General features: G+C 33.3%; 1 protein-coding gene across 6 annotated transcripts in view; it reads right to left on the bottom strand.

Moving 5' to 3' along the window:
* Positions 1 to 18,057, bottom strand: part of LOC105285831 (cardioacceleratory peptide receptor) — a 65,628-nt gene that overhangs the window by 6,805 nt on the left and 40,766 nt on the right. For all 6 annotated transcript variants that reach the window (XM_011350337.2, XM_011350342.3, XM_011350339.2 and 3 more), the window contains 2 exons: positions 8,904 to 9,039; positions 3,460 to 3,657 (listed from right to left, as the gene is read on the bottom strand). In XM_011350337.2, coding sequence (XP_011348639.1) covers positions 3,460 to 3,657; positions 8,904 to 9,039 — 334 coding nt within the window. The remainder of the gene's footprint in view (positions 1 to 3,459; positions 3,658 to 8,903; positions 9,040 to 18,057) is intronic.

Genomic DNA, 18,057 nt, shown 5'->3' with positions numbered 1-18,057 from the left:
CTCGCATGCTTAACTTTGCATAGAACGTACAAAAGTTCGATGATTTTCATGGATGTTAACTTTTATGGCGGATGTCAGTTCAGAAAAATGAAAAGAAAACACAATAGGATGATTTTATAATATATTTATAGATTCGTGCACTGAGAAAAATATCATGGCCTATCTAATCGGATAATCCAATTACATAGTAACAAACGGATATAAAAGACAAAGAAAATGATCGGATATATCCGATGAAGGTAATCGAATATATTCATTATTTAATTGGTTTAATCATTTAAACAAAATTAACAATCGGAAACACCATTTAATCGGTTTATCCGATGGAAATTTTTTTCAGTATGAAATTAGTTTGAGAAATCGAGATTAAAGCAAAATAACATAATGTAATAATACAATATAATATAAATAAAATAAAATATGACATTAATATAATATGACGTGATAGGATTATAACATATCGAATTATGTATTTGTCTTCGTGAAATAATATAAAAAGAGATGATATATGTATCGCAAGTTTACATTTCGACACGTTATCCTTATCTTCATGAGTGTCATTTATTCTGACAGTTTTCAATAATATGTAATTATTGGCACCAGTAATTTTCGTGGGTCAATACCGACATAGAAGGATGTTGCGCAACGTGACTGTCGGCACGAATTCATTAATCTCGCCACTATAATTATAGCGTACAATTGATAAAAAATTATCTTTGCTGGTATCCGGAAGAATTGGTGATTATCGCGGATAAGAATCGATGATGTAATCAGTTATACTTCGAGCGATCCGGTTTAATACTTTGATAGCCTCGTGATTTAATCATGTCTTCTCATGTCTTCCCACGTAGTACGCTCGACGTTTTAATTTCCACTCAGTAACGTCAAGCTTGACAAGCAGAAACCTGCCAATGGTGGAATTATAGTCCTACTCGTTTTAAGATTTAATCAGAACCATAATTAAATTAAACCTAACACAAAGTAAAATGAAATATTAAGAGGCGTTCGATGTAATTTTTTCGTCACACGTTGCGTTTCGTTCATAAAATCTTTTACATCTGTTAAATGTATTAATACTATCTTTGGTAATTATGTACTTTAACGGACCCAGCCCCGATGACCTTGACCTTGACATATGTTGTCAAGTTCACCCTCCTGAGTGACCTTGAAGAAGTTTTAGCCGTTGCTCGTTGTTTGTTAAAAAGTTATAAACAAAGAAAGTTTAATGATGTCGCACGAATTTTTAGCTGTCCACGTGAAGCAAGAACATGATACTGACATATATTACAAAGGTTACCTTCCCGAATAACCCGCACTAGGTTTTAGTCGTCGATCGTTGTTTATGAAAAAGTTATTAACAAAAGAAATTTCGAAAATATAGTAGTTATTTTGAAAGAATATTGAATATTGAAAGATATAAACGACGAATATGTATATGAACGAAGAAAGGAAAGTCATTTAAAGCAGTGAATTGTTAATATATAGAATAGTTTCTTTTAATATAAGTACAAAGTATTCTTCACTTTAACCAAAAGCACAAACAGTTAAATACAAAGTATTCTCTGCTTTAACTTAACCTAACCTAACCTAAGCTAAAATTCCATCAAATATACTCTTTCGTAAACGTATATGGTATCGTAAAATTATGCTTTATTCATTAAACATTTTTGTTAATAACTTTTTAACAAACAACGAGCGAAGGGTGAAACCTAGTGCGGGTTATTCAGGAAGGTGACCTTTGTAATATATGTCAAACTCAAGTCCTTGCTTCGCGTGGACAGCTGAAAATTCGTGCAAAATTATTAAACTTCTTTTGTTAATAACTTTTTAATAAACAACGAGCGACGGCTAAAACCTCTTCAAGGTCACTCAGGAGGGTGACCTTGACAACATATGTCAAGGTCAAGGTCATCGGGGCTGGGTCCGTTAAAGTACATAATTACCCTATCTTTTACTAATCTTTTATTAGTCCCTTTTATTAGTTTATTAGTTATGTATTTTTTAAATAACGTTTAATCGTGTGTATATTATTTTCATGAGACTCAATTATAATCTTTTCCTGAATAAACAGGATTAGGTTTAATCTGCAACAGTTTATGCTATCGGACTAATAGCAGAAATAATGTCTCTCGTATTAATTCGCTTGTGATGGAGTATCAGGCTACCGTCGGTGGTTCGAAATCAGATAACTACTAATTTCTGTAATTCCAACCATCGACAAGCCACCGGAACATCGATAGAAGGAAGATAAATTTTATTTTGCTGCGGAGTACGCATCGCAACGATCCGTGAGATACCTCCTTGTGATAGATGGTACGACCATCTCCAGCAGAAAGATAAAAGAACCGGCGACATTATCCTTTATCCATCTTTTATCTTGTCACGTCGCGAAAAAAAAAGCGAAGGAAAAAACCCACTGGCAAAGCACGCAATGCCGCTTTCGACAAAAATCACGGCAGTCATCCGCGTCACAGGTCACTGAGATAATTTAACTGCCGATCTTGATGATTGTAATCGATATTACAGACTCGATATTTCTGTAGGATGTTTCCGGACGACATTAATCTCTGCTTTTTGTCACATTTAGAAACTCTGTTAGATGTTCGGCAAATAAAAATAGACGTCAAAGCAATTCTCCGTAAATACGAACAAAATGGAAAACTTCAAAGGAAGGAAAGTAGCCTTTGATTTAATACTCTTCGTGTCACTTAGGTGACAAACGTGCGTAGTTGGATGCACTTCACCGGTACGCTGCACTCAGCGTATTAAGTGACAGATAGAAACCGGTGACTAGCCTTTGACCTGCCGCAATCGACAACACCTCGATCCGCGTATTAATGTCTCCAATGTAATTCTAGTATAGTAGTTATAATAAGATTAACGCAGAAATAATAACTAATTTCATTACATCTTTATTAATTAATGAAAAAAGTAACTTTGATTTTTTATGATTTATGATATTTTATGATTTTTTATGATACTTTTTATGATAAAGAATATAATTTTAGATTTCTTATTTTTTGTTCATATACTTGAACTATTATCTACATTAATTTTTCCAGTAAAAATTTCAAAAGAGTATCATTTTTCTTTTCTTTTTTCCTTTCTCCGCTGATATTTAATTCAGTTCACGGGAATATTTACGATAGGGTTTTCTTTATAAAGAAATTTGTTCAAAGGTGAAATTCGCATGAATACCATTATTTCAATTTCTTTTTGCATTAGCTGCCACAAGTTTTTCCAGTGGTTCTCTGGTTCTTCTTTTACAGTAAAAGGACTCCACGTGGTAAGGCGATATTTGTCCTTTCACTTTAAGGTCAAATGTCATTCGTGCCTCGAGTCACACTATATGTACTTCACAGAGTTCCAACTGAACTAATGAGTTTAGGATGGCGGTGTCGTTTTCTGACGGAATTTGACATTAACCGACCGAGATCATACGTCCATTAATGTACTCACAGCTGCCAGAGAAGTTCATCGGACGGGTAATTGCGTCGTATCTGTCGATTGACAGAGCCACGAGTACGTAGGTCGAGCTATAGGTCACCATGGCCTGCATGAACCTTATCAGCTTGCAAGCTACGTTGCCCGCGTGCCAGGTGACCGTCGTTCTCCAAATTATGTCCGTTAATACGGATATTAGACCGACTAGGAGATCTGCAACAAGATACACGACAAGAGATTGTGATATACCATGTGCTAATGAGGTACACTAATTATCAACTATGCATTCCGAGAAGAAACCATGATACACCAGTTGGTATTCAGGAATACCTGGAGTGAGATCTCGTTTCGTGGTTTATTTCCAAAATTATCCAGACTGATCACATAATATGCAAAAAATTCATTCATGACGCAAACTTCTATATTGCAACAAGGACATAAACCATTATTATTGTATAATTCGGATTTTGGTAATACTGAACGTGAATGTATTTTGCGCAATCGTATACAAGAGCGACTGTTAATTAACTCATGAAGAAGCTCGTAAAAATGAAATCTGTTTCAAGTGCAGAACGAGTTTTCGAATATGCAGTAATCGGTATATAGCTCGTTATGACACATTTTTTTTAAAACACATTGCTGTGTACATACACGGTACACTTAAAACTCTTCGGTGCGGGATAAAATGAGTGCTGTATGTTAACGCATCGGCAATTTCAATGTTGCTACGTTGTCATGTTCGTAAATGTCGCAATAATTAAAAGCTATTTCCGTGCAATATTACTTTTTTCATGCAGCCGTATTATATCACATACATCCCATAACAGTTTATATTACAGAAGGATTGGGTTCTCTTAACGTACAACAGATTTCTTCATAGTAACTTTAGAGGACATTATTGACGCATTTCAGATCCAGATTGCTATCGATCTGATCGTAAAAATCGTCGAAAAAGAGAAAGTGCAACCTCAATCTTGCTGGTTCTCAAGATAAACCAACTTCTTTTACCAAATTCTTCATATGAGATAAAAATTCGTTTTCATATTTCTCGCCATTCGATAACAACCCCGCGATAATAGCATTTAAAAATACGCGCAAATCATCACATGCAAAGTAATAGAAGTTTGCATGGATTAATTAAACTAGAAGCAATTTCTTATGCCATTACATTACATCGTGCGACATAATAATTTTGCAAGATATAGTGCATATTAAATCACTATTGTAATTCTTATAAAAAAGTTTAATCCTTTTCATTTATGATTTTAGATATTTTAAATTGTGTTAAAACTTCATTGATAATTTTAATTTTATTTCAAATTTTTAATTCCTGTATCTCATCATATAGGATGTCTGTAATATTATATAATTTATAACAATTTTGTAAATATAAATCTCCGATATATTTGTGACAGATCAACGACACGATGCAGTCGAACATTTTTTATTTTGAGTACTCACATTATGAGAAAAGTGTTCCAATCGGAACACTTTTCTGGGACACGTGTAATCCTCACTTACAAAAATCTTTCGTAAGAAAGATCAAATTCGAGCTGATGGCTACATTTTAAAACACTCTTATATTTCTGGATGTTTCCAACTAATATTGAAAATCTTTAATATCCTGAAATCTTCTTATTCCATTACGTCACGTTTATAACTTTAAAGTTTTTATGTGTTGTGACTATTATATTCAATGTCTAAATAATTGATTAACAACGAAAGAAGTTTTTTGTTTAGAATAAACACGTATTAACGGAAACACATGTGAACAGAATATTTATTGAATTTATTTCGTGAAAATGTACTAATAATTAATATCCAATGATGCCTAATATAGATATTTTCTCAATATTCTGTTATGCAAAGGAAATATCAGAAAAATTGTGCACATTTTTACTAAGGAAAAACCTTTATAGCGCTAACAAGCATAATTGAATTATTGATATTTTTCTCAAATTTTATTTAAAACTGTCGTTACTATCTTTGCTTTTATACCATTAAATTGTGTTTTTATTTAAATTTTATTTAAATTGCTTTTATATTTTTCTGTCTGTCGAGATTTTTGTTACAATATATCTATTGTGCTTGTTTGTACACAATTGTTTTATGAAAAAGATAAAAATAAGGACGATAAAAGTGGAATTGCAATTCTACTGTCCATTAGCAAAGCTTAATTGTTTCGATAATTCAGTTTATAAATGCGATAAATAATCAAACCTAGGAAACCATTAATGGTACAGCTTCTATAATATATTAGCAATTTAATGACAATGCTTTTACGATTGAAACAAGTAAAAAAGAAGCTAGAAAAGAAGGATAGTGATAAAAATAATATATATTATTCTACATTAATTATGATATAAATTCTATACGTATATATGAAAGTACAAAATGTAATATCATTTGTTATGATAATACAGGAATTATGCTTTCTATGAGAAGAGATTGTCTAAGATACAACAAAATATAACAATAAACAAAATTTCATATTGTTAAAATAGAAAATATTTTGGGAAGCTGGAGGATATTTTGAAGAGCAAATCGTTTATGTTGCAATCTTGCATCTTGCATTTGACAAACAAGAGTACTAATGTGTAATGTCGTTATTTGAAGAATTCCCTCATAAATGACAATATTGTGAAACATGTCTGCGGCGAGAATCGCTATTGGAAATATTTCAATAGACATGTGAAATCTTGGCTTGATTGCAAAGAATCATGTTTTTTCAACTGAATCCTCACATTTCTACTATATATCTGCCGCTATCAGCACGATTATGACGATTCTCGCCATTATTTGTCGCGCAAACAAAGCGTCTCGTTAAGTAATTGAATAGTCAATAACTATTATTATATACTATCTATGACTCTGATTTTCATTCAATTTAGAGATGCATGTCATTATAGTGCTTTAAAACTGCATTTTATTTTGAAAAATACTTTTTGAAAGAAAAACAAATTTTATTATAAAAAAAGTTAATATATATTATACAGGTTGAGGCACCTAAAACAGGCCACCTGAATATCTCGGCTGTTATTGGTGATAGAAAAACATGTGTCAGACCAAACTTGCATGGTTTCGAGGGACACATAATTTGTTCTAAATAGTTTTTTATTAGGTGGACGCGTAGAGGTCATATGAAGGTCAACTTCGTTTTTTAAAATGTTATGATATGTTTTTTTACGTACCATCTAGTAGAGCGTTTGAAGATGCGCACATTGATCTACGGGTCAAAATCATTCAAGGTCACTGAAGGCTAAAATTTCTAAGTGCTAGAACTTTTTCATTTCTGAGTTTACGGTATTTTCAATAGCAGAGAACTCTAGGCAATATAAAAAATAATGATATCATCAACTCAGAACTTCTCGGAAAAGAAAAAATTTCTAACGACTAGAACTTTGTCATTTCTGAATTTACGGTATTTTCAATAGCAGAGAACTCTAGGCAATATAAAAAATATAGATATGAACAACTCAGAACTTCTCGGAAAAGAAAAAATTTCTAAGGGCTAGAACTTTTTCATTTCTGAATTTACGGTATTTTCAATAGCAGAGAACTCTAGGCAATATAAAAAATATAGATATGAACAACTCAGAACTTCGCGGAAAAAGAAAAAATTTCTAAGGGCTAGAACTTTTTCATTTCTGAGTTTACAGTATTTTTAATAGCAGAGAACTCTAGGCAATATAAAGTAAATTATTTTCCCTTGCAGTTGGCCTTCAGTGACCTTGAATGATTTTGACCCGTAGATCAATGTGCGCATCTTCAAACGCTCTACTAGATGGTACGTAAAAAAACATATCATACCATTAAAAAAAACGAAGTTGACCTTCATATGACCTCTACGCGTCCACCTAATAAAAAACTATTTAGAACAAATTATGTGTCCCTCGAAACCATGCAAGTTTGATCTGACACATTTTTTCTATCACCAATAACAGCCGAGATATTCAGGTGGCCTGTTTTAGGTGCCTCACCCTGTATATTTTACATTAATGTAATCACTCAACATACACTTTTGAAATTTCCATTTTAATTATAGAATTATAGAATGCATTTTTCTCCATTTCATTTTTTGCAATACATCTTACGCTATGCATTAAAAATGTTCTTGCTCTTTCATCTCAGTTCTTAGTCTTTCATCTCACAAACATTAATCTCGCCATAAGTACATTCACTTTTAGTGTCGCAAGTTATTATATGAGTGATGAAAAAGACTAGGCAAGATTAATATCACCCTGCCAGACAAGCTGTTGATAATATAAAAGTACTAGAGATATTTTTATCATAAATTCAAATTATTTTTATCTTACGTATTATTATACATATAATAATATTATATCATTTATATAAGTATCATATAATATAGATATGTACAATTTACATAAATGTGATAAGATTATTGCCCTTGAAATTTTAAAGCGAAATATTATGTACTATATAGATTGAATACTATATATAGATTATATTCCAAACGCAAATAGTACCATTGAAATCAGAAACAGAAATAATAGAATGATATATTTATATTTTATCGTACGTTTTATGACGCAGAGATATAAATGTGGATATAAATATGGACGTAGTCGATAATATAATATTGTTTGTTAACATGGACAGTAAAGTTTATTATTGGACATCAAGTTCATTTATATCTGCCGTTATAATCTCGCGATACAAGAATTTTATAGAGATATGAACGAACCCTTGTCGAGTTGTTTTTGTTGATGACAAACCTATATACACATATACAATCATTTCAGCGAAAATTATAACAGCTGCATAAAGAAAGAAATGTAATATAATATTTAATCAACCGTGATCGTCGTAATCATGTTATAAAAAAAAGAAAGGACAATTTTTATTAGTATCTTTTTGCTTTTAAAAGCGCAAACACACGTACATGCACATGCACGTATGGCCGATACACACAGATGCAATTGCGGCATTGAAATACGAGAAATTCGTACACCACACACACGCGATCGTTTATCCGCGTCTCTTCGATATCTTGTGCATAAAGGTACGTCAGCGAAAAGAGGAAGAGAGGAATGTTTATCTTTAAAACGTTTTACACGAAAGAGGATGTGCCATTGCTTCCGCGGAACTCGGATTACAGACATTGAGAGCATACGTTTTAAGAGAAAATGCGTATATAGTTGTTTGTCCATACGACCCTTGTTTACGCAAATATTGATATATGGAGATAACAAAGTTATAACCATAAACTTGCTGTTGTGTCACTTTAAACCGGATAACTTAACTAATAACGTAGAAAATTTACGAATTTTTATGAAAATTAGAATTTAAAAAAATGTTACGAATTTCAAGTTCAGATTTATGTTAGATGCAACGAAATACTTTGTCAATCAATTGAACAAGAGCTTAATCCCTTGTTATAAAAAGCATTAAGGGTTCTGAATCACAAGATTGAATTAAAAGCGAAGACAACTCACCCGCAAACGCCAGTTGCTTGATGAAGAAATCCATTCGGGATTTTCTGCGTTTACCTAGCAGAAGTCCGGCGAGAACGGCGGTATTACCGGCGACTATTACCGCAAATAGTAGCCACAGGACAGTAAATTGTTCCGTCTGTAAAAAGAAAACCGGTTGTTTCAATTTACGATGACAATTTGAGGTAGCCATTCGGATAATAATATACTCATAAATTTCAATCAAATCTGAAATTAACTGAAATATCATTCAAATATATAAATGAAGACTGTAAATGCAGCGATGATATGTATAAATGTATACATGCATGTATCGCTATATGTACATTATATATCTGCAATTTGTGGTATCCACAATCGTAATCGCAATTGTAACCGCACGATGAATCGTATAATGATAGGTTTACATGACACGAACATTCGCGCGTGTATGCATTATTGCATTATTTCTCATGATCACATAGTATCAACATAACGCAACATTAGACGGCTGATTTTAGGTAGCTGAATTTACTGATCAGATGCGTAACATAAGCGGACAGTTGGGTTAGTTTGATAGTCAATGCATGGGTAATGGTCTTGGTCTCGATACACGCGCTTCTATATAACGAGAGCGATGCGTAGGCGTTAATTCCGGCATTGTTTGCATGATGCACTCCTCCGCTATACGCACGGTATAACGGACAGCTCGATTTGACTGATCCTGCCACGCACGCATTTCGATTTTGTCGAATACACGATCGAATACATGATCCGAGTGTATCCCCTTTTGCAGCCTTTGACGTGATTAAACGCCTATGCACTGTCTCGTTCTGGAAACGACAGCAATCAATTCAGTTCAGCGAGTCTACAAATCTCGTGTATCCCAACTTAGTGTTCTCTTGCGTGACGTGTGGATTTCTCTATGTAACTGTACGCGGTTTAAAAAGAAAAAGAAAAAGAGAAGGGTCATGGACCGTTTCGTGGGCAAAATCCGCATGTGGAAAGAATCCAAGCTTTCCCCACGTGTGCCAGTCTACCACGCAATGCGGATTATACCTTCCGGCTTGAGTGGGCTTACTGGCAGTCTGGTATTTCTTCCTAAATGGCTGAATTACTTTCGTGTCCACCCATCGGGCGAGAAAATATCGCCGAATCGACGAAAACCGTGGATCACGGAACCACATATCCCATTCACTTTCCCTCCTTCTCTCCTATCCCTTCCGCTCTTTTTTTTCTCCGCACTCAGCACTAAATTTATGTTTCTGTCCGACGAACTACGAATTCCGAAAGAGAGTTATACGACCGGCTAATTTAGGTCATCCTGTCATTTCGTCGGGATTCGCGTATCGAATATACTAGTGGGGAGTTTGCGCGGTTTATTTGCGCACTTATTGCATTTAACCGTGATCCTTAATCCTCTAGCGGATATAAATCTAAATCTAAATCCGTACGCATAACATGCACATGTTTCAAAATGACAATAATCTATTAATAGTTAAGAAGAATATAATATTGTTTATAAATATATAATACTTTGAAAAGAAATATGTATGTAGTATATTTCAAATATTTCAAATATTTCAAAATATTTGATATATTATGCGATAGATTGATAAAAGGATAAAATATGTACGTAATATTTATAATATCGAGCAATTCATAGAGAAGCAAATGGTCTTAAATTCCTTGAATTCTTGTAATTCTTCACTTAAAGATTTATAGATGGATATTGAACGAATCTTTTTATGGAACTGGAATTAATAGCAATTTTATTGGACGATAAGGAAAAAATATGATCGAACAAAGCGTTACATAAAATTCCGCAATAAAACTGATGTAACAGAAAAAAGATTCCCTTGTATAAAACGGATAAAAAATAGGTTTTACAGTGAGGGAAATTGTTTAAATTTTGTATTCAATTTATTTCCGAGAATAATAATTTATTTCTGCGAATAATAATTTTGGTCATAATTAGTTAGTTCGTGTTTATTTTATCATGTCTCATGTATTGTTGTTTAGTTACAAGACGTGAATTGAATATCATTCCTGATCATTCCTGATATAAATGAAAGATTTAAATGCCAAGGGGGATATAATTGGTACTGCAACTTCGCGATATCAATAGGCAGAAGGAACGATGGCACGATGTCTAGAATATTTTGTACATGCATAACAGAACACAGATCCGATGCGATTCTTTGCATCCGGCTTTCCTGTTCCGAATGCAGAATGCAATTCATTAGTCATATCGCTCGCAAACTTGATGTCGATCGTACGATAAAGTTGATTTCGAGCTAATCAAGCGCGGAATTCGTATTCAAACTTTCCGAATGTAGTTGCGATCCGTGAGTTACATTTCTATTTACTGTAGATCGTGTTATCAGACTGAAAGTATAAAAAGATGTACAAGAAGATATTTTCCAGCAAAGTCGAAGAAGTTTTATTACTTAAAAAAGTTAAATTACTGAAGATTATATTACTATTACTAAAAAATTGTAGGATATCTTTTTTACAAAATTGCAATTCGATCTATGAAGAAGCGCATTTTGTATGTTATAGATAAGAATATCTACAGTCAATATACATAAAAGATATGATATTATTTTTATAATCTTTCTATTTCGTAAACATTATTCCAAGCGAAATGGAATTAATTCTGTCACTTCTCTGCTACCAATATTCACGTCTGATTTCAGATTCAGAATAGTGTTAATCGACCCTTTCCATCATTTTCGCTCACTCGAGGTCTCGCTTAAACGGAAGACACGTCAGAAGACGCCTCGAATCGAGTTCTTGTCACGCCAACCGCAAGATATTTCCTGATGTACAAATCAAACGGAATAATAGCTACGGCGACACCGTCTAAGTGGATTCGCACGATTCATCATCGACGGGCGACGGGGACAAATGGCGATAACGGCACGACAGGCTCTCATCCGTGCGGCTTCCACCGTCACTCTCCGGCGTGGTAAGTACTTCATAAAGCACTTAGCCATATTAAAGCGTAATTTCGCTGATCGTAAAAAATTGCCTTGATTTACGGTCTCGTTTCGCCGCGTATACAGTCCAACGGGGTGCGCGCATTTTCGCATAGCGAAGGAGAGCCGACGGCGAGCGCAGCGATGTTAACCCATTTAATCCACCATAAATAGACCGAGTTACTCGCCGTAAAAATCTGCTGTTCGTAATTGAACATTGGCGTAACTCGTCGACGACAACCGGGTGGACAGTCCGGTTAAGCGGATTTGTGCCAGCTTTGCAAAGGAAGGAACATACAATGTCGATAAGTGTAATCTGTGCACTAAATCGATACCGGATTAATATATAGCTCCAGATAATGAATAGCTTATTCTTCTCGAATTGCTTTTTTCATCGTCCACTGTCAATCCCACTGCCAATCTTCAAAGCGAATGAAATTCATTAATGTGCAAATCGGACAGTCGTATACGATATATACGTTCGATTTTATGCCGGATGCTGTATATGCAATGTAGTTTTGGACCATCGTTGCCTGATTTTTTTTTAACATGGAAATGAGAAGTGAAGAAAAATATTATTACAATCGACAGATTTATTGCTGGTGTAATGTGCGTTTTAATGCAGATAATGAAATGCGAGTCCCGCGTTTGCACTTGAACAAAAATCCGTTAATCTATGCGTCGACCGATTAAAATTCATGTCGGAAAAAGATCGCAGTTGCGTAAAGCGTCGAGCGAGCGCGTTTTGCCGCTTCGGATTTTATGGACGGCATTGAGTGACTACGATAACGAGCGAAAATTGTTTTTAAAGGGGATTCACAATGTATACAGAGACAGGTTTTTACGAGCCATCCAGACGAGCCATCCAGCGTCGTTCCCTTTGCGCACCCCGATGTACATGCGGCACGTGCGGCTCTCGCGCTTTCTCCCTTGTTCTCTCTCGTTTTCCCTCATTTTTTCTCGCAACGGTTATTCATTCGTAATTCAGCGCACGTAATTCTTGAATAGTGCTATAATTGCTGCCATTGATCAGATCGAACAGGGCACTTACCCAGAAAAAATTTTTGTTTATGTTCATCGTATCTCAGAAAAAATAAAACAGTTACAGAAAATTCAGTTGCAAATTAAGTTTCAAGCTTACTTAAATTCTTAAGTATATCAGTCAAAGATCCGTTTAAATATAAATTGATGCATTTAGCTAAAGTGAAAAAAGGCGGCAAAATGCACTCGCTCGACGCTTTATGCAACTGTGCTGTGATCTTTTTCTTCTATGCTATGTAGTTAGTTACATAGCAAAGTAATCTTTGGAAGCTAAAACTCTCTAACTCTCTCTTTGAAATGATTAAAATTGCATCAGGGAATATCGGGAATCTATATGGTTCCTATCTATTCGATTTCGCTCGAGTTATGCATCACTACTCAGAAATGCATGAGCGAATGTTGCATCCATTTCCTAACGTATGAAACCTCGTTTCGGTAAGCGGGTGCAATTTCAGATTTTTGCCGCAGGCATGGAAATAACTAGTCATAGTATCGCTGTTACGACAAGCGCAAGAGAAATGTCGGTAACGAGCTGTAGTCGCGTCGTATAATCGTAACGAGTCGCAGTATATCGAGCAACGGTGCCGGTATAATATTACGTGGTATACCATCTCCAAGAAATATCTGCGATCACCGCAGGCGGTTACGTGAAAGAGTAACGAGTCGCTCGTAATTCGTAATTCATAATGTTCGAGCGAGGAGCATGAGCTTCATGACATCGTCTCTCTCTATATATCTTTTGTAATACTCAAGATCCGAGTAATAATTGAAAGTATATTCTTGAATGTATACCAACTAGTTTCTCACATAAGATTATCGATGCTCAGATAAGGAATGTCAGCTTTATGGATTCTGATACAAAAGGTGCTAAAGTTACGTGATACACTAGATACACAATTATTAATTTGAATAATTACGAATCTGGAACGAACTGATTACGACTAAAGTGACGAATTACGAAGCAACTGAGAGTAAAGTCAATTGGTCAATACAGGAATAATATTTTGAATCCGCTTTTCTAATATCAAAGCGTGAATTAATTAATTAAATCGCTGTTTTTTCAGTTGGTGCATTAATTCAGAAAATTACCTACTTCTGATCGAATATTTGAAAAACAGTTGTCATCGTCATTGCACTGACTCTCTTTCATAAATACTACAAGATTGTAATATATTGCATATTTAAATTATATTTGATATTTTAGATAATTGAAATAACAATATTTAGAACGTGAGAGAATTGAAACAATCTACTTTTTTAATAGCATGTTCGTACAAAATTTGGTAGTGTTTCCGAAAATCAAATAGGTTTACATCGCGCGCAGGTGTTCGTGCTGTGAATCACTGTCGCAACGGTTCTGTTTACAATTTACGCTAGTATTATTTTTTTTTAACAGGAAATATTCATAAATATAGTATATACGTTGCTGCGTGTCGTTAGGTGAATTAATAGGATACAAGAACTGATTATTCGTAAAGTTCATGCTCTTTTTTCATATCATGTAAATATATCACGTAATATTAAATGCATAAACATGTTTTAATCGTAAAATTGTATCCGAAAAAACCATTATATAAGATATTTCTTGCGTTAAGAAATTTTTATTCTTGAAAAAATAGAATACAAATGAAATAAATCGAAAACAAATTAAAGTGCTTAGAAATTGTGATTACATTAATATAATCAACAACTTAGTATGATAATATAAAACGTTATTTACCAATATATTGTACATGGAAGGGTTTACTTTTCATTTATGCCTCTCTGCATAAAACAATAATGCATAAAATAAAGATCTCGACAAAATAATAAGATTCACGGTGGTGCTTAAAATGTTAGAGTGCTTTGAAATTGCACTTATAAATGTAAACGTTTTAACTTGCAAAATGGCAGTTAGAGAGCGAAGTGGTACATATAAACTTCTCTTCCCTTCCGCGACAAGAACGTTCCTTCCGCTGTTTCCAACATGCTTTACTTGGTTTCGTTCTCCGTTTCTCGCATCGCGATTGTTCCAGTATAAATTCCTGCAAAGTTCGCTATAACTGGGAAACTTTTATTCAGGAAACGCTTACAAAACTTGGAAAGTGCTAAATAAAACTCAGGTCTGTTTATGGGTTGACTGTTCTGATACATGAAGTCGAATATGATCGCGGGATCCTTGCTTTAATTCACACATAACTTCTATGCAAATAACATATACGACATACTCATATGTATGTACTGTGCAAATACAAATTCTCCGGAAGATAACTGGATTTCGATATTTTAATAGAAACCGTGAATAAGAATTATGCCTCACTTTATTTTAATTGATTATTTATAATATTTATAATAAACTTGAGAATTGTATATACATTATCTGTAGTTAGATTTATTTCAAATTATACATTGGATACTATCAGTTAATGTTATAGAATTGCGATACTAACAAAAATAACACATCGCAAGCAAACTCAATAAACATTCTTGTTATAATGCTTCTTTTGATAATCTTTTATTATGTGTTTTATTATTAAATGTTAAAATAATATTTATCTCTAAAAGTGGCAAAGCAGATGCATTTGTACCTTTTATTACTGCAACATTAAGAAACCTTTTTTACTTTTCCTGTTTATTTTAACGTCATCTGATTTATTCTTGTACTTTATTGTTGATGTTTACTAGCTTCTTTACGAGAAAATCATTAGCGAAATAGCGTAGCATTCAAGTGTATTAGCTTTGAGTAGAACAAATCCGACGCAAGCGGATATTTTATTTTATCTTCGTTTTTCTCTGTATTTCCTCTTCGCGAAAGTACAAGATCGTTATGCACGAGCGGTACTCTCTTTACATTAGTAAGTCTTTTTAAGCTTAATGTTTTTCGTTAAAGAGAAAATTTCTAGTAATTATATTTTTGACTAAAAAATTTTATGAACTGCTAGATAAATATATTTATTTAATCAAATACTCGATCAATATAATATCGAATATTAGAAAATAAACATGAAATGAATATAAAAAATAAATAACATTATTAAAACAAATAAATTAAAAAAAATTTTGTTATATACTTTTTCATCTAGCTTTGACGTACTCATTTTCTATATGTAAGTTTCAAATTTACGATCCAATTTTGCAGAATATAATTCCACGAAAACAAGGCTTTTACTATACATTAAAATTATCATTGTAAATGTAATGCATCATAATGCAATTACATAAATATATCACGAAATATTAAAACACGGAAATATCCTAATTAAATTTATTTGAAACAAGTACAGTAACATTGTTGCAAATACATATTATAAATTGCATTTACCGCAACATTTTGATTAGATTATTACGCTGAAATTATTATCTATCTCTGCAAAATATCTCGATTCCGAATTGAATTCAACATATCGAAGCAAATAAATTCCCAATATAGGAAACTTTATAACCTTTTCGCAACATGTACATGTTTCCTATCTGAATCTCTTCCCTCGTTTACGATATGATAAAACGGCAGCATCCCATGTCGAATTTAGGATTTAGGACTCCATAAGAATCATCATCCCGCGTACATTTCGCGAAATTCGGAATAAGGTATAGGGAACGAAAAAAATATCGGCAGATTACGATTTTTTCAATTTATGTTACCAAATCTTTAACTTTACAATACTTAATAGTTCTCTAAATTCTCCGATTCGGAAAAACTAGTTTAAAAGAAAAGAAAATATTCTCTCTTTAATGCATACTGCGATTGTTGCTGACTGCATGCTAAGAGAATATAAATCTGTTGAAAGAGAGATATTTGAAGAATATCTAGATGCATACGTTACATGAGAAAGTAGCATATATATAAGGTTGAGGTATGCTTAATATTTGTACACATTTATCTTTCCCTGTTGCTGTTCTAACCCTCCTATCATTCAGCACAGCCAAACAAAAAAGAAAAATCAAGAAAAATAGGACTCGATATTGCTGTTATTATTTATTACTGGCATTATACATATTATATGTGCGTTTTATAATTTTTATTAAATCTTAGCGAATTTTCTCGAGCTAACCGCATTTTGCATCAAATGAGTGAAGAAAATTTCCTTTTTGAAAACTAATAATTGCTCTTTGTTCAAGTATGTTTTATCTGAACTTAGAGAATTATCACAAACAATCGTGGGATGGTTTATAGAAAACTTCTCAAGCTGAAAATTTAGGAGACACTTGTAGATGTGCCGGTATGTTTCCGTCAGAAAAGGAGAATGTGACGTAATCGTGAAATATGCTTGCCTTTTGAGCACTGATATTACTCTCATTCGTATTCTTCACGGACGAGGTCTTCGCGGTATTCTCGAGCTTACGAGATGCCACACACACACACCACACTATACCCCCTCCCCACACACACAGACAGAGAGAGAGAGATCTGAGTCTGCGGGTCTAATTCAATTCGCGAACTAGAAACCGAGAGAGATTGGAACTGAAAGCCACTATCAGATTGTTTTGCATTCTGAAATTTTTGCACTTTAACACGCTATTCACTTGAAAATACTGTTTCTTGCATAAGATCTACTGTTTATTCTCTCTACTTTTTCATAAGAAACAATAATTTAAACACTTTAAAAATTTTTCTGACTCCTACGAAGTATTTTTTTTATTAAATCGAAGGATAACTTATCGATCGATAAAAGCAAAGCGCTATCTACAATTGCTATAGTTGCAAAAGTTTCAACGGGAATAAGTAATAATTTCAAACTTATCTTGCAACATGGATATTCATAAACTTTTGTCTTTTGTATAAAGAGAAAAGATATGACAGACAAATTGAGATATTTTTAAATTATATCGATATTTCTTGATTAAAATACGTTTATTTTTCATTTTTTAATTCAGATTTTTCCTATATTTCTGACTGCCATGAAATATTAAACTACATTTATACGTTATTGTGTTCGAGCAATTTCAGAGAAAATTAAATACAGATTGAAATCATGTCAGTGACATACCAAATTTAAGTACAAAATGAGCTTGAAAATGAAAAATTAATTTCCTCTTTCATATTTCAAATATTTAAAGTGACATAGTGATATTAATTTTTCATATTAATGTAGCCATTTCTAGAAGTTCAATTTACATTACGCTGTTTCTTTACAACGTTATGACCAAGTTTAAAGTTTTCTAATTATAAATGTTTC

The sequence above is a fragment of the Ooceraea biroi genome, chromosome 8, assembly GCF_003672135.1.
Source record: "Ooceraea biroi isolate clonal line C1 chromosome 8, Obir_v5.4, whole genome shotgun sequence".
NCBI classification, from domain to species: domain Eukaryota; kingdom Metazoa; phylum Arthropoda; class Insecta; order Hymenoptera; family Formicidae; genus Ooceraea; species Ooceraea biroi.
This window is presented reverse-complemented; position numbering and strand designations above follow the sequence as displayed.